This window comes from Sinohyriopsis cumingii, unplaced genomic scaffold, assembly GCF_028554795.1.
Source record: "Sinohyriopsis cumingii isolate HCF-2022 unplaced genomic scaffold, ASM2855479v2 utg001869l, whole genome shotgun sequence".
In the NCBI taxonomy this organism is placed as follows: domain Eukaryota; kingdom Metazoa; phylum Mollusca; class Bivalvia; order Unionida; family Unionidae; genus Sinohyriopsis; species Sinohyriopsis cumingii.
This window is the reverse complement of record NW_028316075.1, coordinates 1052938-1078619: the sequence shown is the minus strand read 5'-3', so window position 1 is coordinate 1078619 and position 25682 is coordinate 1052938. Positions and strand designations below refer to the sequence as shown.

The following is a 25682-nucleotide window of genomic DNA, read 5'->3' as shown; positions in this document are numbered from 1 at the left end:
TTTTGATGCAGTTCATCTCTCTAGTCTATAATCTGCCTTAATATCACATGTACTCGGTACATTTTCATAACTTTGTTAATAATAATAATAATAATAATAACAATAGTGTCGTATGCGAAATGTGGGTACATTCAAGAAAACAAAATGTACAAACGTTGACAAATTAGTTTCAATCTGGAACTGAATACAATTTCATTACGTTGGCGGACAAAGAAAGTTTAAAACAAAAATTGTTGGAGCAACAGAACGAAAATGCAAATTCATTTCATTTTGGTCTGCTGCAGATTTAATAAAATTCTGATCGTACGACACCGGACGCGAATCTATTAATAATAATAATAATAATAATAATAAAAGTAGTAGTTGTTATTGTTGTTATTATTATCGTTATTAGTTGGTTTTAAAGAGGAACACAATGGTGTGAAGACATCTGTGAGTGTGATCTCATGTACAAGCTATATGGATTGTTTCAAACTAGCTTTTCAATGTTTACGACTTTGTCATTTTTTGGTGAAGATTACATATCAATAAAATATAAATTGATTGTTATCGTGACAGTTTATTAAATAGTTTTGACCTATTTGTAATGACAATATTGTAAACTGTATACATTTAACATTAAAATCAAGTACAGTATGTAGTTTAGCCTGTGCTCATGTTAATTCATAAGGCTTGCACATGGTGTAACTGGGGATCCGGGTCGCCGATTGGTCTAAGGGTTCAGAAATAGAGATCACTCACACTTCTCACATCTGTCCGAATGGGTTCGAGTCCCAGCTCGGCCAGCAAGGTTATATAAAAATGTTTGCCAGTAGCTTCCTGTGGGTCGGTGGTTCTAACCGGACCCTTCCCTGGTTTTTCCTCCACCAAATTTACTGTATACCATGTATAGCCTATCATGTGCTGAAAATGGTGTTAAACCCTACAAAACCAACCAACAAACATGGTGTAATGATAGAAAGGAACATATGTTATGAAGGACAATTTGCAATATACTTAATAATATAATTTCACAAGCGCATTTTTCAAAAGCTGAACATTGGATGTAATCGTAGCACAACAAGATATAAAAAACGAAATATGATAGCTTTTCATGTGCATTCTAAGATAACATTCTCCATTCAATACATGAACGTCAGTTTATGCTACAGGAGAGATTATACGAATGATATTGGCATACTATTTTAATTTTACAGCATCTAACTTGCCAATCTGTCTTAAACCCAGTGAGCCAAACTGACCTTAGTTTAAGAACATACCTACCTTTGAATCAAAATGTATTTGCATGTGGACATGTTTTCGCGTTTGTCACTCTGTCCGTCAAACACGGTTTTGATAACCTGTTAAGTTTCAACATCCGCCATATCCATTAATTTCTGTCTAGATATCTACAAATATAGATGAAGAATTATTTTGCTGCATGCAAAGTACTTAATTATGAAACCTAAGGTTATGATATATTTGCATCGAATTTTCTGAGGCATGCATAATCTACTGTTAAATTAGAGGTCATTGTTGGGCCTTGCTTCAGGTTTCGACATAACCCTCTCGACATACATTCTAAATTAAATGGCTTAATGAGAGAGAGAGAGAGAGAAATCATAATTGATATGCTGAAAACGAGTTTATGTCGGATTATTAAAGCATTCATGCTATTGACCGGAAGGACATCATCGGACCTACAAGTGTGTAGGCAATAATTTGTCAGTAAACGTAAAATGTTCCGAAGTTATGGGTGACTAAAAAGATACACATCCGCAAAAAGGAGAATGACTAATGCAGTTTCACATCATTAATATGGTAAATTTTAAGAATTCCACTATTTGCAAATGTATAAGTATTATCTGGCAATTATTACCATCGCTAATCAAGAAAAAATGGTTTATAAATGTATATGTGGATACATCAGTGTGTGTGTGTGTGTGTGTGTGTGTGTGTGTGTGTGTGTGTTGAGCGCATTCCTCCACTTGACTCTTCCATGGTTCGATTATGTTTCAAAGAAAGAATAATTGTATGGTAAATTCAATCTAGATTCATATTTAACTCAGAATAATTTCAAGTTTGCATAGAAGAGAACTCTAAGAACTGATGCTCTCTGACGAGTTCTCTATAAATCCGCTAGAAATGGACGTATTACAGGAAAGGTCATCACAGTTTTGGTAGAGAGCTTGCCTCTCGAGGCAAGTGCCATGGAGTCTGAAATTGTTTTGTTCCTTTGAACAAGTATGGCTTGTTGTGTCAGTCTGTGCGAAACTTTCATCTGTCTTTGTGCTATGTACACACGTATGCTGGCCTAATGGTTCGACCATTCCGTCTGAAACCGTGCCACAAAAACAGATTTTGCCATTATTGTGCAGCCATGTTTGACAGCCATCTTTGCAAAGGGAGCAAACTGACAAAGGGAAACCCTTAGATCCGATAGGGTTTATGTAAGAGAAATCTGGGGTTTTTGTTGTGTCTGAACACTGTGCACAATCTATGCAGGCTGTTTCAAGAACTCTCCCTTTGCAATGCATACAGATGTCTGAAACAAAGTCCTCTTTTGCGGAAGGAAAATCTGATACATTCCTGAGATCAACACCCTTACATCCATTCGTGCTACTGTGATTTGCCACCTCGTCAGGCACATAAAAAGACTGGTTCTCCGGCGAATTCACGACTGCATCTGACATTCTGTAACACTCAAGAACACAGTCTGCACTAGCCTCTCCAGAAATACTTTGAGACTTCTGCAATAAAGGTATACGTCGAATACCACTTGATTTCAGTCTACTATTTAAATCAAACTTGTCTACAACTCCATTAGAATTTTGATCAAGCGCTAACTCAACAGCGTCAGGCTGGGTCATAGAAAGAGGTTTATTTTTTGGGCTGTCTGATTCACTTTTGCACCTCCTACGGTTCCAGGCTATGGTGCGAACAGTCTGTGTAGAAACGTCCACCATTTCAGGTTTAGCCCTGGAATTGGAAGTCTGGAACTTGGAAACACCGACTCTGCCCTTATCTACCAACTGCATAATCAAATCTTCATGGTTTCCTGTCTCGTTGTCCTCTTGAGGAGAATTTATTAGAGAAACTGCGTTATGATGGGTCTCAGTACTTGCGGGTTTTAGTATGCTATGTTTGTGATTAAAAACTGTGGCCCCCTTCGACTGCTTTGAACACAATGATCTAGTCTCATCCTCTGTCACGAAAGAGACTTTAAATCTTTGCATCCTTCGTTGAGTTTTAAAATCATTTGGCATAATTTCATTTTCATCGTCCAATGAGTCTGATTCAGTGGACGCCTCTCTTGATGGCAAGGGTTTACCATCCTTGAAATCGTCTGAACTTTTGGAAGACACATCAGCGTCGAGCTCGAAATAAGATGTTATTCTTCTTTTCTGAGTTCCACTGGTTTCTGTATTATTTATATCACCTTGACTGTCTCTATCAATACTGTGTATAGGCTGTTGAAATGATGGTTCTGAACAAACCGTGTCGTGTTGTTGAGAATCAAACTTGATGGACCTGCTCGATGTCATACTGTCGTAAGCATTTTTACGAAGATAAGAACAGAATGACGACACAGTGTCGTAGTAGGCGAAAGAAGCCGAATCTGAAGTAATTTCCACTTTATTGAAATCATCATCATCTGCTTCCACGATGACGTAACTACTACCGCTTACCTCCTTTGTTCCTTTTCTGAGATAGCGAACGAACCACTTGTGACACACCATACACAGAGCTATCACTATAATAATGATAGCAATGCACGGAATAATAGCAAGATTTAGGGACGAATTATGACCATCCGGGTATTTTCCTTTCTCGTCTGCTTCTGTATCATTTGGAGACTTAGTGTATACATAATCTGCAGTTGTGTTATTAGATATTTTGATCGTCGATGTAAAGTTCGCTAAAAATTGTTTTGTTGTCCTTTGTGTTCTATTGCTTTCATGAACGAACCAATCGGAACTGGAGATTCTGCTGCCTGAAGAAGAATTGGTAAAATCATCATTTGGTAAAAACGAAAAGCAGTATACAGGAAAGATTGTCAAAAGAAAACACATGTATACACATATATTTCCTATTTTATCACAGCAAATATAAAGTCCTTTATCTGAATTCCTTCCCATCACACAGTTCGACTGAACAGCGGTTATTCCAGCCACACTATTTTATACCTTTGTCGATCGCATTTGACTTGTCAATAATCAAGTCTCCAGTGTATGTTTCCATTACCGCTTATGGGGCAATTTTCCTCGTTAATGTGTGCGTTGAATTACTCTTTGCCGAGAAAGCAATTAATGCTCAACCAGCATTGTCCTCGTTTGCCCCTGTGCCTGCGCAGAGCCAGTTATTTACAAAGCAGACATCCCGTCGCGCGACTTCCCGTTACCTACAAAACAGAATCACAGATGGTCACATGACAATGTCAACCTGGCAAAAGATATAACGCGCAGACAGCAACATCATTTGTTTATTTATATCATTGTCTGTGAGTCTTATGGCGGTCTTCCAATGAATAAAGCCAGTTTGCACATTGATAAAACGAATTAATTACAGTTAACTATTTTCAATAATAAATATAATTAAGCGAAATATTTGCATTTGAATAATTGGGAGAAGAAATAAATATTTCTCAAATCTTTAAGTACAATAGTTAAACTTTAGCGATATTGTGAAAAAATGTCCATCTTGAAGAGTTTGTTTCCATGTAAAGCGTATCTCTGCCTCCGCATTATCAACATTGTCAGGTTATATGTATGTATGTATGTATGTATGTATGTATGTATGTATGTATGTATGTATAATAATAATGAGGACTTTGTATAGCGCCTAAGCGCTTTACAACATCAGACAACACCTATAAGATAAAAAACACAATGATATGATTACAAAAACAAACACCATGAAATTAGAAAACATTAAAAAAACATGCTGAGAATATTTAAGGTAGGAAACATTATTAGGTCTTTAAGTTTGTACTTGCAGTCGAAATAAGTGAGTTTTGATAGCCTTCTTGTGTATACTCGTTTATTAGTTGGATCTAACGGCAAACTGATCAGACCCAGATCTGCCGTCAGATAATGCATTGGTAGTTTTGGATCTATGTAAGATTAATCAGTACAGTAAGTACTATAAATAGACAGTAGAATAAGCAAACGTTGCATAATGTATCAGCCGATGATGTCCGATGTTGTTTTCAGTTACATCTAACTAATGAGCGAATATATATTGTAACTGAAAAGTCAATACAACGATGCATATAATGACACTGCCAAACTCTAACGTCCATGCAGATTGATCTGGTGTGAAAATATCATTGCATTAAGAGATAATTGCTTCTTTGTCTTAGATCGAGAGACATTTACTCAAGGGAATGGCAAAGGTGGAGCTGCATATAAACTATGACTCGGCGTTCTTACACTTGGGGTCTGTAATTCATGTCCTTTTGATTTCAGGCATAGTGGACTTTTACATTTAAAAGGATACAATTTCCGTACTTTTTGTTTTAAAAAAAAGACAGACGGACAACCAGGCAAAATAATTAGATGGTCAGAAGCAACAAAATAGAAGAGAAACATTTTAATGAAAAAATCTTAAGTACCAGTGCGTTTACCGAGTTGAACTAGAAAAAGGTGAATGAATTATGTACACACCTACCTGTCTAACACCTGTAAATCACTTTTTGCCGAACAAGTGAAACATTTATATTAACCATTCCAATCACGCCTGATAACCAGCTCAAACTAATAAGAACATTATCACATATTCATAAATAAATCCCATGCAAGATTCAAGAATAGGTTAAGAATTGATGTCAACACCTATACCTCTTCCCACTTAGAATAGGTAAAATACACAGTGAGGCGACACATTGTATAGTCATTATCAACACACGCGTGTATCTCTGTTAGTTCACATTGGACCTGTCTTTACAGGTAAAAACATGTAGGGGATGTAAATTTAGTGCTTTGACATTTTGAGACAAATATAGACCATCTATATTTAATTTTCATACGGACTGTTGTGCGTGAGTAACAGCTTGGCTACTGCAGGCATAGAAATGCCACATATGTACCAGAGTGATTACACTGGACAACAAATTTTTACAAAAGTCATGTTACTGAAATAAAATTAGTCAATTCTTATCAATTTTTATGTGCTGAACACGAATATGACAGTCAAATTGCAAAATTGGCTCTAGTTTTTTTGTAATCTGCAAGAAATTAATGTTTACATAACGAAATGCATTCCAATAGTAAAAGGTCAACTGTAATAGCCTACCTATAAAAAATCAAGTCATTGACTACATCTTAGATTTCTTCGCCTGTCTCTTGTACAGCTGTTCGGGAGCATCTCTGAGGAGTGTCCAGCAGTAGTCAGCCAGCATTGTAGTGGACCATTTTCCCTGGTATCTTTGTTCCATTGTTGCGATATCTTGATGAAAACGTTCGCCGTGTTCATCACTAACAATACCACAGTTGCTAGGAAAGAAATCCAAATGGGAATGAAGGAAGTGAATCTTTAGAGACATATTGCAGCCAAGTTTCTTATACTTCATCAACATGTCTTCTACTAGTTCCTTATAGTTTTCTGCCCTAACATTTCCGAGGAAGTTTGTAGAAACTAGGCGAAAAGCATTCCATGCTTGTTTCGCGTCACCTTCCAGCAAGTTGTTGAACCGGTCATCTTTGAAAAGCTCTCGAATCTGAGGACCCACAAAAACTCCCTCTTTAATCTTTGCTTCGCTGAGTCGAGGGAATTTTTCATGCAGGTATCGGAATGCTGGCAAAGTCCGGTCAATGGCTTTCACGAAGTTCTTCATCAAACCTAGTTTGATGTGAAGGGGTGGTAGCAAGATTTTCTGAGCCTCAACCAGAGCTGGGTGTTGGATATTCTTCTCTCCAATGGCTACATTCTGCCTGTGAGTCCATTCCTTCTTCATGTAGTGCATTTCCCTTGCTCGGCTATCCCACTCGCATAAGAAACACATGTATTTTGTATATCCTTGCTGCAGTCCCATTAAAAGGGCAACTACCTTCAAATCACCACAGAGGTGCCAGCTGTACTTGTTATACTCAATGGAATTCAGTAGCTGCCTTAAGTTATCGTATGTCTCTTTCATGTGGACAGCATACACTACTGGAATAGATGGAAGAATGTTTCCATTGTGCAAAAGCACAGCCTTGAGACTCAGTTTCGAAGAGTCCACAAATAGTCTCCATTCTTGTGGGTCATGAGTGATTTTTAAAGCATTCATGAGGCCCTCAATATCGGAACAGAATATCAGATTACTTTCCTTTCTGAAGAAAGGCTCCAATTGCTGGTGGCGCTTTCGATATGCAGTAATTGTGACATCTTCTTCTAGAAGATTCCATTGTTGGAGTCTTGATCCTAGCAATTCTGCCTTGTTCTTTGATAAGTCCAAATCACGAATCAGGTCATTTAGTTCTTCCTGTGTTATTCTGTGTGGGGTTGATGATGCACCACAGTGAAAATCTGGATCACTGCATGCTGATGGACCAGGAGAAGAACAGGTCGACTCACCTTTGTCTTCGTCAGATGAATCAAGAGAATATTCTGCTGGAGGTTCTGGAATAGGAAGTCCCTCACCATGTGGAACTGGTCTCAATGCAGACGGAATGTTTGGGTAGACTATTCTCGACTTCTTTCGCTTCGTTATTCCGCCGGAAAGAGGAGGAACCAAGCAGAAGTAACAGTCATTTAGGTGGTTGCTTGGCTCTCTCCACACCATTGGGACTGCAAACGGCATTGATGACCTTTTGCAATTCAACCACTGTGAAAGCAGTGTTGTACATGTAGCACAGCATATATGCGGACCCCAAGGCTTGTCTTGGTCACCAACCTTGCATCCGAAGTAAAGATGATATGCCTTCTTCACTTGAGAATTGATACTTTTCTTCTGGTTGGCAAATGTCACTTCCCCACAAATATAGCAAAAATTGTCCGCGGTATTAACACACTTTCGAGGCATTACTGTTCTTTATTGTACGTAAATGGATAAAATAATAAGTTTTATGTAACAGTAGCTTGAACTGTCTCGCACAACGTCTAAAATATTTTAAATGCTGAACCTATCTGATTGGGCTTTATATAGTACACTGCTTACGTCAGCTTCAGCAGCCGCCTGGCATTAGTATAATAGGCCTACACATGTATAGTACACTGCTGACGTCAACTTACTTCAGCAGCCGCATGGCATTAGTATTGCACTGCATCAGAAAATGATGCAATCAACTGTGGATGATGTGATCATGATGGTATTATGCAATGTTACATCATTATTCCGGATGTTGCTGCAGTCCTACTGGAGAAATTTACACAGTGAAACATAGAAAATGAGGTATATGAATATCTTCAAAACGAGAGCCAATACAAATTTTTCACGGTTATATTCGTGTTCGGCACACCAAAATACTACAGATTAGGGCCTTTTCAAGTCAGTAATGATTTCACTGTTGACCAGTGTTATTTGTTGTTTACCGAGTCTGAATACTGATCAGTTTTGGGTTCACTCCCATATAAATAATTTATTATTAAAAACAAAAAACATTAAACATCACATTTTCACAAGTTCAGCTGTGTTTAAATTACAGCAACAATTACCTTCAAACACAGGTCTATAAGAACATCTTTTTATTCTAGTACTTATTAATACTACTCATCATCATCATCAACAACAACAACAACAGTACCATCCAGAGAAAGGCTTGAGTGGCAATATACGCTGTGGTATCTCCGATGTCCCAGGCTTAATCGCTAGTGGTAGAGATTAATAATCACAGCCTGTTGGCTACTTCCCCGTTCTTCTTATCCCTCACAACTTGGATGAGAAGCAAACTAATGGGCCAACAAGAGTAATAAACTTAAATTCTCATAAATAGGTGTGTATTATCTGTCTCTACACCCACACCCAAATATTTCAGATTAATTCTTTGTCAGAAGGGTCCCCGCGCTTTTGCACAAAATCATGCGAGAGCTGGGGGAGAATGATTGACCGAAAGGCCCCACCGCGGAGATATACGCCTGATCAACAGACGACAAACCAGAATATTGATACACCTGGAGTCAGCAGTTGCGGCAAAACACGTGAAAACGAAAAAGGTCTTAAAATTCACCATACCATGATGGGTTATCCTCCTGTCCTGAATATATTAAAACGCACATGGTAGCGTGAACGATGTAGTTTCTTCGGCGGATCTGAGCGGGAGACACGAGCTGGAAATTACCCAGGGAAGGACTACAAGAGTAAATGAGAGTGGTAGTCAGCAGAAAGAAAGAGTGAAATGGCTTGAGAGTTCTAACAAAAACAGCAGGGAGATAGATGACCAAAAAATGGAAGTAACATGGGCAGGAAAAGTGTTCATAACGGTAGAAGTAGAGAGAGAGAGAGAGAGAGAGAGAGAGAGAGAGAGAGAGAATGAGAGAGCTTTGGATTTTTAACGTAGCTTTAAAACAAAATTCAGTCATATCGCTTCGATGTCTGCAGTGTGACAATTTATAGTGGTGTCAAGCACTAGGGCACCATGCTGCAGACATGTAGCATGATGTCCCACCCAGTCACATTATACTGACACCAGGCCGACCGGTCCTAACACTAACCTCATAATGCTGAGCGCCAATCGAGGCAGCTGTTAGTACCATTTTTGTAAGTCTTTGATATGACTCAGCCCGGTATCGACCCTACGACCTCCCGCATCCAAGGCATACGCTCTAACTACTAGGCCACCGCAGCGGTCAAGCAATGGTAGAAACCACCATCATCTACAGCAGGGGTGCACGACATTTTTCGGCCAAGGACCAGACTACATTTTCTAAGACCACTCGATGGCCCAAAACACTAATTTCTTTAATATAATTACTGTTCACCGGCCAGATTTCTGTGTTGTTTTAATTTGCCCTGAGGACAGAACACGATTGAGGACCTCTAATCTGTAATATGAAATAAAAACGGAAAGAAAAGAAGCATATAAATAAAATATTAAAGAAAGAAGGCTATAGAATTCGGATAGCAGAGCTTCGACGACTGAGAAGAAGGTATCGCAATACAGGGGATGAAAATAAAAAGTAGCTGAGTGACCTCAGATAAGCTACCTAAAAGGATGAAGACACTGAGAAGAACAGAGAACATCATAAAGAACAGAATGGAGCGTGTACGGAAGATATCACATTTGGCTTCCAATCCGTTTGGTATGGTCAGAGGCTGCTAGGCAATAAAAGGTCAAAGACTTGAAAGCTTGAAAAAGTAGATAGAAAAACACTTGCAAAAACCGAAGTTCGTCCAGATGGAAAGAAACACCCTGGAGACCAGCCGAAACTTATAAACCCAGAAGATCGAGCAGTTCCAACTGACAGTCCAGAACCAAGTTTGCAAGAAGTGAAGAACATTACAAAAGATGTAATTATTATATGCTCATTTTTTCTCCGTTAACTTGACATTGTCAGACTCGTTCAGTAGTTTACGATATTACACTCACGCTCAACTTCATATTGAACTCACGTGTGCCCACTAGTACATTAGGAACTACTTTGTAAACAAATCATGTACACTCTCGTAGTAGACGCTTTTCGTTTTGGTTGATTAAATTTATTTCTGAATGAACTAAACGAGATGTTTCGTGGACTGCTACATATCAGCTGCTTTGGCACAATCCACGTTAAAAAAATTTGATACAATGTTTCGGATTTACGCTTGCTACAGATGCCAGACTGGATCCTTACAAAAATGACACGCAAGTGACAAGGCATAAACGGTCTTCTACAGCTGGTAATAAGAATGGCAAAAATATACTTAAAGTTTTACATCCGGAATTTCCTCAAAAATGTATTTTCTTAGTTCTGCAAATCCGAATTACATGAGCCATGTCATGGGTTCTCAAGCTTGATTACACATTTCGAAATTGTACTGTAATTTCGAATATATTCCAACTGCAATTACATACTCCTTACTGCACTCAAAATGAAATAAACATTAAATTCCACAGCGTCTTTTTGATAATTGCAATTGAAAGGCTTCCTATTTTTCCCACATTATCATTTCAAATTCAGTGACAGAACAGAAACACGCTTACAGATTTCAATACGCTTCTCCCTTGTTGCTTCAATCCGATGTATTTCATGTAGAGCTGGCACAGATAAATCCAGTCCATAATCACGAATTTCATAGAATCGACAATAATACCAAAATCTATTCATTCTAGATCAAAATGGAAAAGTTGTTGCAATGCGCATTCATTCACAATATGACTCCAAATTTCAATTTTAGGTTATAAAAAGAACCAAAAGCCACTTTCGTTCGAAGGTTATGTCTAGCGCGCGACTAAGTTCACATTTATCTGGAGTTATGTTCGCATTAATAATGTTGTTGTTGTACAATGACGAATCTGCGCTAGTGTATTTAGTTTGGAATACGGCATACATTCAGTTATTTTTTTCTGTGTACTTTTGTTTATATAATTAAGCCCTAGGTAGAATAAGAAAATGAGCATATAAACAAAAGGTTACTGCATTTATATGGGAAAATATGAACTCGTTTTGACAGATGAATATACTTCACTCCCAAGCTCATGCAGTATTTTCATCCGAAAAACTCGTTCTTATTTTCCCATACAAATGCAGTAACCTATAAATGCGGCATCAACTCCTGGACCACAAAGTGTTCCTTCCAAGGTGTGCAAATACAGTTCAAGACAAACCAGAACACTTTGAAGGCTAATAAAGTCGATATGGAGAAAAGGCACGCTGTCAGAGAGCTGGCTAATTTCAGAGGGCTGATTTATATCCGAAGGAAGAGAATTCATCAAAAATCAAGCCATTCAGGACAATAATCCTTCTAAACTGGAAGGGAAGCTATACTGAGCCATTTTCGTCTGGCGTCTGACGCAATACAAGCTGGGGAACAAGTACATGAGTACTTCAGTTCAGAAAGGTGGAATTTTAAAAGTACCAGGTTGTCTTGAGCACATAAGTACCTTAACACAAATGATACAGGATACCAAGGAAAACAAAGATAATCTGGAAGTGTTGTGGTTACATCTCGCCAACTTATTTCTTAGCAGTCTACACAAATGAGTGCTCCTGATTCTAGCAGAGAAGTTCAAGGATAAGCTTCAACAATACCTCGATAATTTCAAGATGCGTTTCACCGTGTCAGACTACGCAACAGCATGAAAGAAACCAAAAACTGGCATCATAACTGGTTGCACCATTTTGGTGGTATTATTTCAAGCTGCTTCAATCAATCTCATTGTAAAATTAGAAGAGAATATGAGCCATGGACCAGTTGTGTCTTATGTAGTTTGGCAGCCTCCTACAAGGGTCTTTATCGACGTACGTCAATTACATTCAAATAACTATCAGAATTAGGGTAGATGTTAGAATATCCTGGATACCTGAATAACTGGACAATTTCAAGGCATCTAAGTCAAGCGGAATGGTTCTGAAGAAAGGAAGATACAAGGCAGCTATAGGTTCAAATAGGAGAGGAAGTGATGTATAGAGCGAATTGCGCAACCAGTTAAGAGCACCTGCAAGAGGTTCAGGACTCTTTGAATGACACTGAGACAGTGGCAGACATAAAGTTACAAGCCAAATACTGGATGGACATGACAATCAAATGAGACCACTCTCACCTTCACGCGACATCTCCATAGTTCGATAATGTTCGTTTATGGGTAACGGTGGGAAAAAGATTCATTAACTTCTTAACTAATACATATATTAGCATGCTATATTTGTCGTGAAAGTCTACGGACTGTGCCAGTTAACGTAATCCACTCTCATTTTCATGTGCCCTCTTCGTTTTAGTTAGGTAATTCGGTTAACTATTATTATATTGTATATGTTTACTGTGACTCAATAGATCTGACGTCCATTAAGACACCAATGTGACCATCCACCTCTTGCAAACGAGCATTTCTGTTTCGGACTTGAAACAGTTGTTGTTTTTCTGACTATTTAGGCGGTTGCCATTGTTAGTGATTGTTCAGCTGAAGGTCAAACCTTGTCCCAGATTCAAAAGTGTATCTTGATCCTCGTCAGATACATTCGGATATATTTTTCAGGAAAAACGATATTGATCAAAACAAGTATTCCCCACGAAGAGTAGAAGAGAAATTGACAGAATGTTAATAATTGACAGTTTGAAAGAATGAAAAGGCTGGTAAGATACTGTTACGAGCCAGGGGTCTTTACTTGACCGAGCGGTGTCAAACTCTGGCGCAATTCCCTCTAGAAGTCATATGTTTACCCCAACTTTCCAAAGATTTCCATACACCTTGTGTTGTAAAAAAAGAAAGCCCGACGTGTCCGTTCTACACATAAATGTTACTCTAATCAATGCAAGACCACAGATTTCACAACCTGCCAAATATCTTTCAACAGCATGTCTGCATGGTTTCTCTTCGATAAGTTTCTGTACCGCCAGCAGTTCACGCCGTAAAAACTATACAACTATCCCCTAACACAGGGAACTATTTTAAGTACGCCTCCTTAGGGTAGTAAATCCATGGCTTCCAGGCACATTTCACCAGTACAACTGCATCACATTTGCCACCATCGCGGCATAAACGGTATCTGCTAAGTCTCTTTTTGTTGTTTAAAGGCTTGGTGCATTCACTTTGGTAATGACCCCAACTATTACAATTCCAACACTGGACCCTTGATCGCCTTGAATCACGTTGCTTATATTCCGACTGGTGCCAACGATCTAATCTTTCTTGATGTTCTTCATTCAACTTATTTTGTTTTATTAATTAACAACTGCACACATTTGCCACCATGGCGACATAAACGGTATCTGCTAAGTCCTTTCTTATTGATTCTATCGTGTAATTTACCGGTTTTCTACCGTAAATACAACCACTGCAGTCACACCACCAATGTACACCACTAGATTTTAATAAGGACTATGGTACTCCAGAGACACTCTCATGCGGTTTTGACCTGAATTCACTACAAGTGAACCATGACATCATGGATGCTCACTACCACTTCACTCCGTGACGTTTTCTCCTAGTAACTGGCTAATTATTTCGGGCTAAGGAACATTTCCACTGCACCGAATTCCAATAATCAGACAAGTAATCACAAAAATCTAAGAATTCTTTAAAATTGGGCGCTATAACCAAATGCGCATACTCCAAATTTATTGCAATACATTTTTGCATAAAAACAACTAATTTAAAGATGAATTATTTTATCACAGAATATTTAATGAAGTCTTGGCAAAATTAGATAGGCAGGTGGAGGGGCCAACTTGATCTAAAAACTTGACAGAAGTAAGGATTGTTGCTGACTTCCTTTCCTACCAACGAAATGAAATAGCCTTTTAACATCGCGAGTCTTGTCATACTATGCACTGAGCCAACACGACTCTTCATTTTTGAATCTGGAATTCGACCTCTAGAGTAATAGCAAATTACTATTATAGCTCTTCAATTACTGCTTAACCCTTTTAGTTATCACATATTTAAATTTCAATAAATATGAATATTGCTTCACAAAAAATAAGACATTTAATTCATTCAAGACTATTTACTTACTGGGTTTAAACTCAAGGTGAAGACAAAAAAAACAACAAAAAACATTTGAATCAGAATGCTAGTTGACATACCTGGATACCTATACAAAATGAACAAGTTACTAATAAAAGTTGATTATCTACCTTCACAAACTTAGAATGGGGAAATTAAAAAAAAAAGTACATATACACGGAGATCACGTTGTTTACCGTTACATTGTGCAGAGAAGGTTGTCCAAAGGCTGAGTTAGATTGTATGTACAGATCGCTTTAGTGCCGGATTCTATAAGTTCAATACATGTGTTTTAAATTCATTCCTGTCATCTGGTAATCGCGATACGTAGAACCCTTTCAAAATTATTCAAGTGAGAAAAAGATCTGTTTAAGCATGTTATCAAGAAGATGGATCAATCACGTCTGAATATCGAATTACTCCCTAAGTAATCACTTCGTGTCCCGCAATTTTGCCCAAAACAAAATACCGAAATTGGGGCGGTAACAACCCGATGGATTTAAGATATGACTCACAAAAACTATTTGCCTCTGCAATAACAATTCATCACCTGCGGTTTTATCGCTTAAAATCTGAACAACACAACCATGCTATCTTGCATGACAGTCACCTATAACTATAGATCAGTTATATTTAAGATTGACGCGATGAATGTAAGTTGTAAGTTAAAAAGTGCCTGATTTAATGGAGTTTTGTCATTCTCAGGAAAACACGACAGGATCTTTCTTGTACTAGAATGAACTTTTTACTCTTACGTCAGTTTTCTTTCATCGTAACTCGTTACCCAAAAAGAAAGTTATTTAAATAAAGGTTATTTCCAGGAGAAGGCTATATGATAATAACTAGATGACATCAGTTCGTTCAGTATTAATGTATCGATGAAAGAAAATTAGGTTCCGTGGAAACAAATTCTACTCGGCCTGAAGTACGTTTTCATTATATATTTGAACATGAAATTTTGAGAAAATTTTATATTGCCAGTGATATAAGTGGTATAGCCTATCGTAGCGATATCCCCTCTGCAACTACTTTTCCCTCATTTATGCAAATATACAATTCTTCCATATTTCATCTATTTCTTCTTTTTCGTCCTCCCCCTCTCTCACTCTCTCCATTGTATGAACAAGTTAGGTCATACATAAAATGTGACTACGATGTACATACATGAGTGCATTATGATGTGATGAGGTGCAAACAATGACAAGAAAGTTTATAATTTAGCTTACTTTAATAATTTTCCATCTTTATCACGGATCATGTGAGTAAACACTGACTTAACTTGAATGTCCTGTTTATTTCCTCTACATCAGTGCCCTGCTTTGTCAAACTACTCCATAAATTCCAGGACAAATGATAACAAGTTTAAAGGTGAAATTCACGATTGAATACAACAGTAACAATTGGCTAACCATCGATTTTAACTCTCATAACGCTCATATTACAGTTTTGTAAACATCAGAGAATCAGACATTGATGAGTATCGATTTCACTCCAAAATGAAGTGACTATCGGAAATTGTGTTAAGCATCTGTTCACGGACTAGAAGCCCAGCGTCTCAAGACCAGAGACAGACGCAGACCATGACAGGCAAACTTATAATCATTAGAATCTTGAGTTTAAAGAAATAAAACAAACATGGCCGTTGGAATCCACCATCGTTTTTACAGTTCACATATATATACACTCACGTTAGTAACGGGGACGATGGGGGAGGAGGTATGTGAATGTGAATTTAGCGCCTACCGATCATGAACTTAAGATTAGTGTCGTACTGAATATACAAAATCGGTTGAGGAATAAAAAATAAGCTCGTGGAAAAACGTTTTGGGCTTATTTTTTAAGCTCAAGTATTGTAGGTGTATATAGTTTATAAATATTTAAACTCAGAACCTTGCATATCATTTCATTTTCTTTCCATCAAGCCAGAAATACTCCGCGTTTTCGCAGACAAAAAGTAAATGATTGGAATATTATTGATTTGAATATTATCCCAACTATAAATTACCGATAGCGTTCTTGCAAGCAAATTATCTGTCAATGATCGTTTTAATGATGTATTCGCTGTTTAGATATTTTATCGATAAATAGTTGATAAACTTGCCTATCGCTTTGGTTGTCACTAATGTTTCCGTTAGAACAAACATAAACAAGTCAATGATTAACGTGATAAATTTATCTGCTTTTGGTTATCCTTGAAAATGTCGGTGTAAGTATAAGTAAGTTCTGTCTTTCAAAATTTTCTCGAAGAAACGTGCTCTAAGGTTAGATATGAAAGTAATCCAAAACAGTCCAGCGGTAGAACAATGTCTGGTGCAGCAATTTTAAACACGAATATCTTATCTTATGCCAAAGTCCAAAATTGCTTGATAATGTGCAAACTCTTGCTGTCTTTCATCGACGGCGTATTGCAGTATGTAACGTCTCAAATATAGGGCAACAAAACAGGGAAGAAGAATTACAAAGTGATGAACGAAGCTGCCACTTGATACTTTTGAAAAAAACTTATTAGACTGTAAATGTAAGCCTGTTATTAAGTGTTTGTTCTTCTCTCCATCCGCTTTAATATTTCTAGAAGGATACATTGCCCCTGAATGTTAAATTCCTATGTGGATGTGTGTGAGTAAAGGTGGATGCTGGTCAGCAACACGGTGTTTCGCTCCGCAGGTGTAAACGCGAGTCAGTAAAAGATCAGTAATATAGCGTGTTGGTCAGTAGTTGTGAGTGCTGGTCAGTAGATAGATGTGCAGGTCATTAAAAGGGTCTATTGGTCAATGTTGTTGTTGTTGTTGTTGTGGGGTTTAACGCCATTTTTCAGCGCACGATAGGCTACACATGGCGGCCAGTATTAATGGTGGAGGAAGAACCCGGGAAAACCCCGGAAAGAACCAACGACCCACGAGAAGCTACTGGCAAGCTTTCTCACATACCCACATTGGCTGAATCCTAGACTCGAACCGCCGCAGACAGAGGTGAGATGGCAGTGATCCATAACGAAGAGCGCTTTAGACCACTCGGCCACTCGGGGCCCCTATTGGTCAATGAGATAGTGTGTTAGTCAGTTATAATAATATTGATCAATCATGTAAAAATATTTTCTCTTTCGATTAATCATCAGATATGTTTGTTCATTTACAAACTAAAAAGATGCCAGCACCTTAAAGTACTCTTAAACCGTATCTTAAGTCAAAGGCTGACCTCGATTGGCAGTGTAGCAATGTTTCGTTGCCTTTGGACAACACTTGCTCTCTAAATAATTCATCCCCAGAATATATATTGTTGGTTGTTTTAAAACGTAACAATCATAAAGATCACGAAATCTCGTTCTTAATCCAATGTCTAAGAATGAAAAGACTCCACTGCGCAACGTGCTACACTTGTGTACCAGGGTTGGTTGAAATACATTTAAATGGTTTGAGAGCTGTGCGGTGGCAGCAAACTCTTGCTTTGTTTCACCAACAACGCATTGCAATACATAGCAGTTCAGTGGACGTCTCAAATCTAGGGCGACAAACACAGAGACAGAGGTATAAAGTGAAAAAGTAAACTGGCATTGGATATTTTGTAATGCACGCGAATATTAAGTGGCCTTTCACTCCAGAGTTAAATAATGTAAAATAGTGTATTGATTTCCAGAACCACTCACCATTACATATCCAATGCAAGTTTGCGCTGAATGAAACGGATCCCGGATGTGCCACGCCTCCAGCGCCCTGACTCCTTAAAATATCGGAACCTTGGCTAGTGAAGATGAACTAAGCCCTCCTAGTTTAGACAAGCACATTCATTTTATATACTAATGACCAAGTACCTTTTGTTGGTATTCTAATGTCCAAGCACCCTCATTTTATAAACTAATGGACAAGGAACTTCATTTTATATAATAATGTTCAAACAACCTCATTTCATTTACTAATGGTGAAGCTAATATACTAATATCCAAGCACCTTCAGTTTATACACTAATGACCAAGCACCTTTAGTTCGTATTCGAATGGCCAAGCACCCTTATTTATTATGCCAATTGCGAAGCACCCTCAGTTTTTATTCTAATGAACAAACATCCTCAGTTTCTATACAAATTGAGTCAAAGCACCATCATTTGCTATACTAATGACCAAGCAACCTCATTCTTCATACCAATAGCCAGGCAAACTCATTTTATAAATTGATGGTCAAACAACCTCATTTATATACCAATGGTCAAGGTAATACACTAATGCCCAATCACCTTCAGTCTCTTTTTTAATGTCCAAGGGCCATAGGGGTTCATATTCCTGACACGTTGTTTCCATGCTAACCTGACATTTTTTTAACTTAGTACGGATACTTCTAAGAATGAAAAGACTCCACTGCGCAACGTGCTAAACTTGTGTACCAGGGTTGGTTGAAATACATTTAAATGGTTTGAGGGCTATGCGGTGGCAACAAAAATGTTTACTGACAGAGAGTTGTTGTTATTGGTTTGGTTTTACATGTACTTTCAATACATTATTAGTGCTTCTAAATTAGCTTACGTTCAACAAGATATTCACTTTCAAATGATCATAAACAAAAATGCGGATACCAGCTGAATGAGAATTTCTTTCGTATCCGATACGCAGGTGCACAAAGAAAACAATCCGTTCAAATCAAGTTTTTTGAGGAATGAAGAACGATTCTTGAAAGAACTCGTTACATGGAAATCCAGAGATTAACTAAATGTGGATTGACTATCTTTGCACTGTGTTCACTACATCGTAATTATCTATCCATCATTTTTTATACAGCAAAATAGTCATTCAATAATGAGAATGCGGTCCTCATACATCATGTGGATAAATAGGATAGACTGGTTGATATCTGTCGAGGAACCAATGCTTTATTTATGATTGATGACGGAAGCAATTTTGACTGTATACAAAGGAAAACAACTAACCCATCCAAGGTTTAAATGGTATACATCCTGACGTTTTAGCATAGGTGATTGTACAAAGGTGCACCCTTGAAATCAAATATTCGAGTTAGAATACGCATCTTCATTGAAAACAATCTCATTAGAGATGACCTACAAAAAAGATTGTATGCACTTGAACAGAGCAAATGAAACAAACTTTTAATGAAACTTGAATTTCTTTGCTGATACAATATATTTGCATTTCTATAAGGTAATGCGTTTGCTTGTCAAAACAACTCTCGAAATATAAAAAGAAAATATCAAACAAAACAACCCCCACAAAATATTGTCATTGTTTACCATTTTTATATCACAATCTCATGATTTGAGGATTTTAATAAATTCATTTCATATCACACACCTTTATATTATCTTTCATAGTAAGGTAAGAAAAAACTTGAGTTTCGTTACGAATGTTCAAATAATCAGTATCAATTGTTATTATTATTGCTTTCCAGTGTACATAATAATGTTGGTACTGTTGGTTCTGGTACACCAAATTATCAATGAACTTCTTTTGTGCACTAGATTCAATGTCCATGTAAGATTTGTGGTTTGCTTCGGCGGATCTACGCGGTATCACGCTAATTCAACCTCTTATTTCACTCTCAATCATCTGAAATATATAATAATCTGTGCAAAGTTTAAAGTCTACAGCATGCATCTTTAGTAAGGTAGCATGAGCTAGTCCTAGTGCACTATGATTGCAAGCTGGGTCATGCTTTTCACTGACGTTCCAGACTCCCAAAAAATGTCGCATATCATTAATTAATCTATCGTTACATAACAGTCATATAGACCTCCGCGTGTCTTCAATCTGAAACGTTCCGTGCCGTCTTTAACCTATTGGTAATCTTGCATACGTTAATCTGTATTAAATACATCAAGCGATCATTTAGAAAGACCATCCATATATTGAGTACACAGAGTACAGTCGCACAATGAATTTTTATTTACTTGATATGACTTTCTTATTTATACGTGACATCATAGTGAGCTAATTGAGTACTTATAGTGAGTTGTGTCACGCGGTTCTTGTTCGTTGGCTGCAAAATTCAAATATATCAAATGCTTATGTTGGTACGCTCTGCTTTACACATTTTCTAAATTGAGAATATTAGTTTGCTTTTGCTCTATGATGTGTGCTTTGCTTTTATCCCCCCCCCCCCGCACCATACACAGGTAGTTTTCAATTTCAAAACCATCACCACCCAAAAGGTCATGATGTAATAATCGAACCAGAAACTGTTCGTATACTAATACTTCGCTTTAAGTTTGCCATGAGGTCCTTACTTGCCAACACTGTTAAAAAATAATTAACGGTATACAAAGAAGCTTACAAAGCTGCTTTCAACGCGACAACACAATTTTAATATCACGATAGCAGGCTCCAGTACGCATTCTCTTAAATCAATCTGATTTCGTGACTTTCAAAAGCTCAGTTGGTGCATTTTATTCTGGTAAAATTTCAACTTCTCGAAATAGTACAAATAAATATAAAAAGTAATGCAAAAGTATATTGTCTGCAGTTATATTAGAATCTAAAGCAATTTACAGTTTATTTAATGGTTCAGGTCAGAGTCTATATTAGAATATTTATTGCACAATAGTAGCTATTTATTTTATCTCTGCGACTACATTAGAGTCGAAAACAATTACACACTATTGCTTAATGATCCAGACTAGAGTCTACAGCAATATATCTTTTTATTTCTTGAAATGCATTTCAGCCTCAGTTGTCTGGTTTTTGAACATAAACTATGAGTGGTCTAGTAATTTTTTTAAATATTAATTTTGATTTTTAGTGGTCTCATATCCTTGTAAGGGATTTTAACACGAAAACTAGTAGTTGGCCTAATTATCTAACATGTACACTACTTGTTTGTAAAAATCCGTATTATGATGACTTTCCCTTCTGATCTCCATCTCAGTGTTTTGAGCCTGAAGGGGAAAACATCCGATGGTAAGAGTCAAATATCAGTTGGATATGTGCACCCTCCTTTTTCATGCCAAATACACGTACTTGTTTATATGGTGGAGATCTGGATACTTTCCAGATTCTGACCCAGGTGCTGTGACCTTGAGTGGGATAATAATGGGCCTACGGGCCAGTAACAGTGGCATCTATCCATTTCTCAGCGAAACAGAAAGTTTATTGATAATCATAGTTTTAGGATCTCGGTAGTTTTCAATAAATTACCCAGGGCTAAGTCTCTCAGGGTATGAACTAACCCATGGTCAATGTCAGTTTCATATATGAATTACAAAACAACCTCCAATTTATGATCCAGTGCTAAGTCGTTTGGGGTACTGATGGACCCTGGAATCAAAGTTTGTTGCTTATACAAATTCGTCTTTTTATGTGCAGTAAGGTCATATTGATAGAGATAGAAAGTGGTGTGGTATGGACAGACAGAATATCAAAGATAAGAGAAACAACACCGGATTTGTTTGACATTTATATAAAATCAACCCCACCTGAACAGGCGAGTTCAAAATTCCAAGTGTTGGCACGATGTACGCTTTTAAGGTTATCAATGATCCCAGTTTAATGTGTCTCGCTTTAGCGGTGTAGGAAGAGTTCAAGGACTCCGACCGTGCGCATAAGTACCTACGTGTGGATTGATTACGTCACAAGAAAGCGAGGTATTAACAAAATACGTATGATGAAATCCAAAGAATCGAACTTTGACCTGGTGTCTTCACTTCATGAGTTCCAAAGTCAGAAGCTCAAATGACGTAATTTTTATGCCAAATAAATTTATAAAAAGTTTACTAAACATCTCCGCGCATAGATGCTTATGCTTAAAAATGGAACACACACACACGCGCGCGCGTGCGCGCGCTAATAAGTGGGATCAAGTCCCATAAAAGAACTAATCATTCTTACGGACTATCCTCCCTAACCTGTCTATAAATTACAGTTCAGTTAAACACACACACACACACCCAACACTTAAATGAATTCTCCTCCCTCTATGTTCTTCTTCTTGTTCTGTTATCTTTTCCGTTCGCCATCACCACACTCACCCATCCACACCACACACTCACCCATCCACATCACACATTCACCCATCCACACCACACACTCACCCATCCACATCACTCATTAGATGCAATAAACGTTTGCAGTCCAAGGGTTTTGTATAAATCTGGTGACATTCAAACATAACAGGAAAAGAAAATGGAAATGACGGATGCGAACGCACATGACATACTATACTTAACAATGTGTATTGTGCCGATAAGACGTGCTAAACCATAACAGGCATTGTTTACAAGATATACATCTGTTCAAGGCGTGTTGATTTTTGCTTTAAATTTTTTTAAATTTTTAAAAAAAATAAATACAAACGATGAATACAGGTCTAGCTAAAACTGCTTTACAAATCGGAACTTTCTAAGCGTTCATGCGGGTTGCAGAACGGGCAGTCCAACAACCTTTAAAACATTGATACGGTTTACAGAAGGGAGAGTCAAACATCCTTTTAAGCATATATATAACTCACAGAACACTGAGTTAAACAGCTTTCTCTTGCCTTTCATATGGTTGATAGAACGCAGAGTTAAACGGCCTTCTAGGCTTTCGTATGGCTTTAGAATGCGAGTCAAACAGCTTTCTAAATTTTCATATCGATTGACGAGCAGGGAGCTGAACATTCTTCTAGGTTTTCATATAGCTTGTAAGACGGGGAGTAAAACAGCCTTTAAAATGTTCATATAGCTTGCAGAATGGGGAGACCAACAATTTCAAGAATTTTATATCTTGTAGAACGGAGAGTTCAACAGTTTTCAAAGTATTCATATGGCATTTAGAACGGGGAGTCAAACAGTCTTCAGTATGTTCATGTGGCTTGTAGAACGGGAGTCAAATAGCCTTCAGTATGTTTATATGGCTTGTAGAATGGGGAGTCAAGCAGTCTTCAGTATGTTCGTGTGGCTTGTAGAACGGGGAGTCAAACAGTCTTCAGTATGTTCATATGGCATGTAGAACGGGGAGTCAAACAGGTTATTAAGCATTAACACGCCTTGTAGAACAGTGTTAATGCGTTCATACGACTCAAAAGACAAGGAGTCAAACAGCGTTGTAGACCTTCATACGAAAGTTGCTATTCGAAGAAAAGTTCGCAATGCAAAAATATAAATTTGAAGCGAGAGAATTTTTTAAATCTAATTTGTAAGTGTTTCTTGCACCTTTTTTGAAAATACTGTGTAACACAAAACTTAATTACATGTATTGAATAACTGACAATAAATTCATCACTTTAAATCAATAAATCATTAACTCTGCAGCAAAACTTTTCTGTACTTTTCGCAGCTATTCATTCTAAACGTTACCACACAACCATCATCTAGCACCACCTCTCTGGTACTGACCGAAACACTAAGACTTTTAGACATATGCACACAATCCACTTATATCAGATCTCAAAGTTTCACGTCTGTAGCTGAATCCGTAAAATTTCACTGCAGTAGTAAATTACCCTGCACCCATTTCCATCAAATCATACTTCTTATACCAAAAATAATTATAGGTACTGAATGGTTTTCTTTCTTCACAGTTTATTGTGAGGCATTTGTTCAAGACTTTTATTCAAGTGACACTTCTTGTTCAAGCGCCACCTACAGTTAGAAGATAAATGTATGCCTGTACCAAACAGACATTCGAGATACTCTCAGAGAATTTTTTCAGAGTAGATTTAGCTGTTATTAAGGTAGGTCAGCGTTCCCTCTGGAATTATTTTTTCAAGGAAACTTGCATGTGGATATTATTAAATACAATTGTAAATTATATTTTGTTTTACATACATTTCATGATGCACCCGTACAATTTAACAGTTGCTATCATGTCATAATCCATGCTGGGTAGACCAAGTTCCGACTGTCTTTCTAGCTTTCCTTTTAGTTTTGGATACATCTTTAAGTGATGTTAAAAGTTAAAATCTACATTTTTTTTATCATTACTGGAGAAACATTCATCTTTTTTTCTTCAACGGCAAAAAAGTAAGAGGTTCTGCATTCGTAGTCTCTCACAACAAATGATGATGTTGAGGAGGAGGAAGAGAAAAAGGATGGAACAAAACTACGGTCATTCTTGCATGCATATAATGAAAATATCGCATATGGGTTTGAGATTCATTAAGAAATGATTACTAAATATGCTAAAATACAAAAAAAAAGTATAAACGTTATGCTTGAATGCATGAATATACATATATAACTTACCAGTATAAATCAAGAATAAACACATAACATCCAAGTAGATTATGACAGTCCATATTTTAAGTGTGTCTTGTCATAATTCCTCTTATGCAAGTGACAGAGGCGAGAAGGTGTGTTCTTTCTTGACCAATCAAATTAATCCACAGTACCGTATGAAGAATGTAACACGCAGCTTTTATTATTTTGCTTCCGGGCATCACTACAATGTAAACGGAATCTAGTCACGATGCTAGCACGCTGTTTCGAGTTGATATACGCTGTAACGCACTCGCCCCTCTCAACTTCGCTCGGGTGACTCATTTGAAGTTCACACTGCTATTATTGTATTGTGCTGACGAGTGTTGAATTACTTTCAGCCTTTCGTGATAACCTATATCAATAGGAAATTTGGATTGATCTTTTAACTACTGGAGACTAACGGGACCCGTCAACAACGCGATTAATAAATCTCTGGGCATATTGTGAATAATTCACAGGCCTTGGGAACGGGCGTTATCAATTAACTCGGCAGAGAGGTTACTGCACAGAATATGGAGGGGGAATAATAAGCACTGTGCATGATATATTTTTATATAGTTGTAGCAGTAATGTAATGTACAGTTAGTTTTAATAAACCAACTACACTGGACATGTTTTTAAAGTCATCTGTTAACCACACACAGAAGTAGATGTGTATGCTGTGAAGGGTTAATTAAGTTCAAAAGAAAGGTGTGGGGAACCAAAGTCACCTAAAATAATAGTCACAAGTTCCCAGAAGGAAAACAATGAAGAAGGTTATGGTTTGGAGGTTAACATACTTGCCTCTTGTTTCCGTGATAAAGGGACACGATGAACATCTCTAATGTATCATAGTGTGTATTTCTATGTCAATCTATTTTCCAGCAGGAGCAGACATAATACATCCAAGCAAAGGTGCAACTTCCTTCAGGGCACGGGCCGGATGATATAAAATCAGCCTAAAAACAAAACAGGTCACGGACCGCA

At 37.5% G+C, this 25682-nt stretch overlaps 1 protein-coding gene across 5 annotated transcripts in view; it reads right to left on the bottom strand.

The window, feature by feature from the left end:
• Positions 1–230: 230 nt before the first annotated feature.
• The window catches only part of LOC149771435 (uncharacterized), a 46050-nt gene continuing 20598 nt past the window's right edge, over positions 231–25682 (bottom strand). For 2 of the 5 annotated variants that reach the window (XM_089948467.1, XM_089948469.1), the window contains exon 2: positions 231–4381. In XM_089948467.1, the coding sequence (XP_089804593.1) occupies positions 2079–4118 (2040 nt within the window). In that variant the 5' untranslated portion in view covers positions 4119–4381 and the 3' untranslated portion in view covers positions 231–2078. Of the gene's footprint in view, positions 4382–5645; positions 5887–24701; positions 24956–25682 lie in introns of those variants that run through there. The other 3 variants (XM_089948464.1, XM_089948466.1, XM_089948465.1) reach the window with 3 other exon arrangements.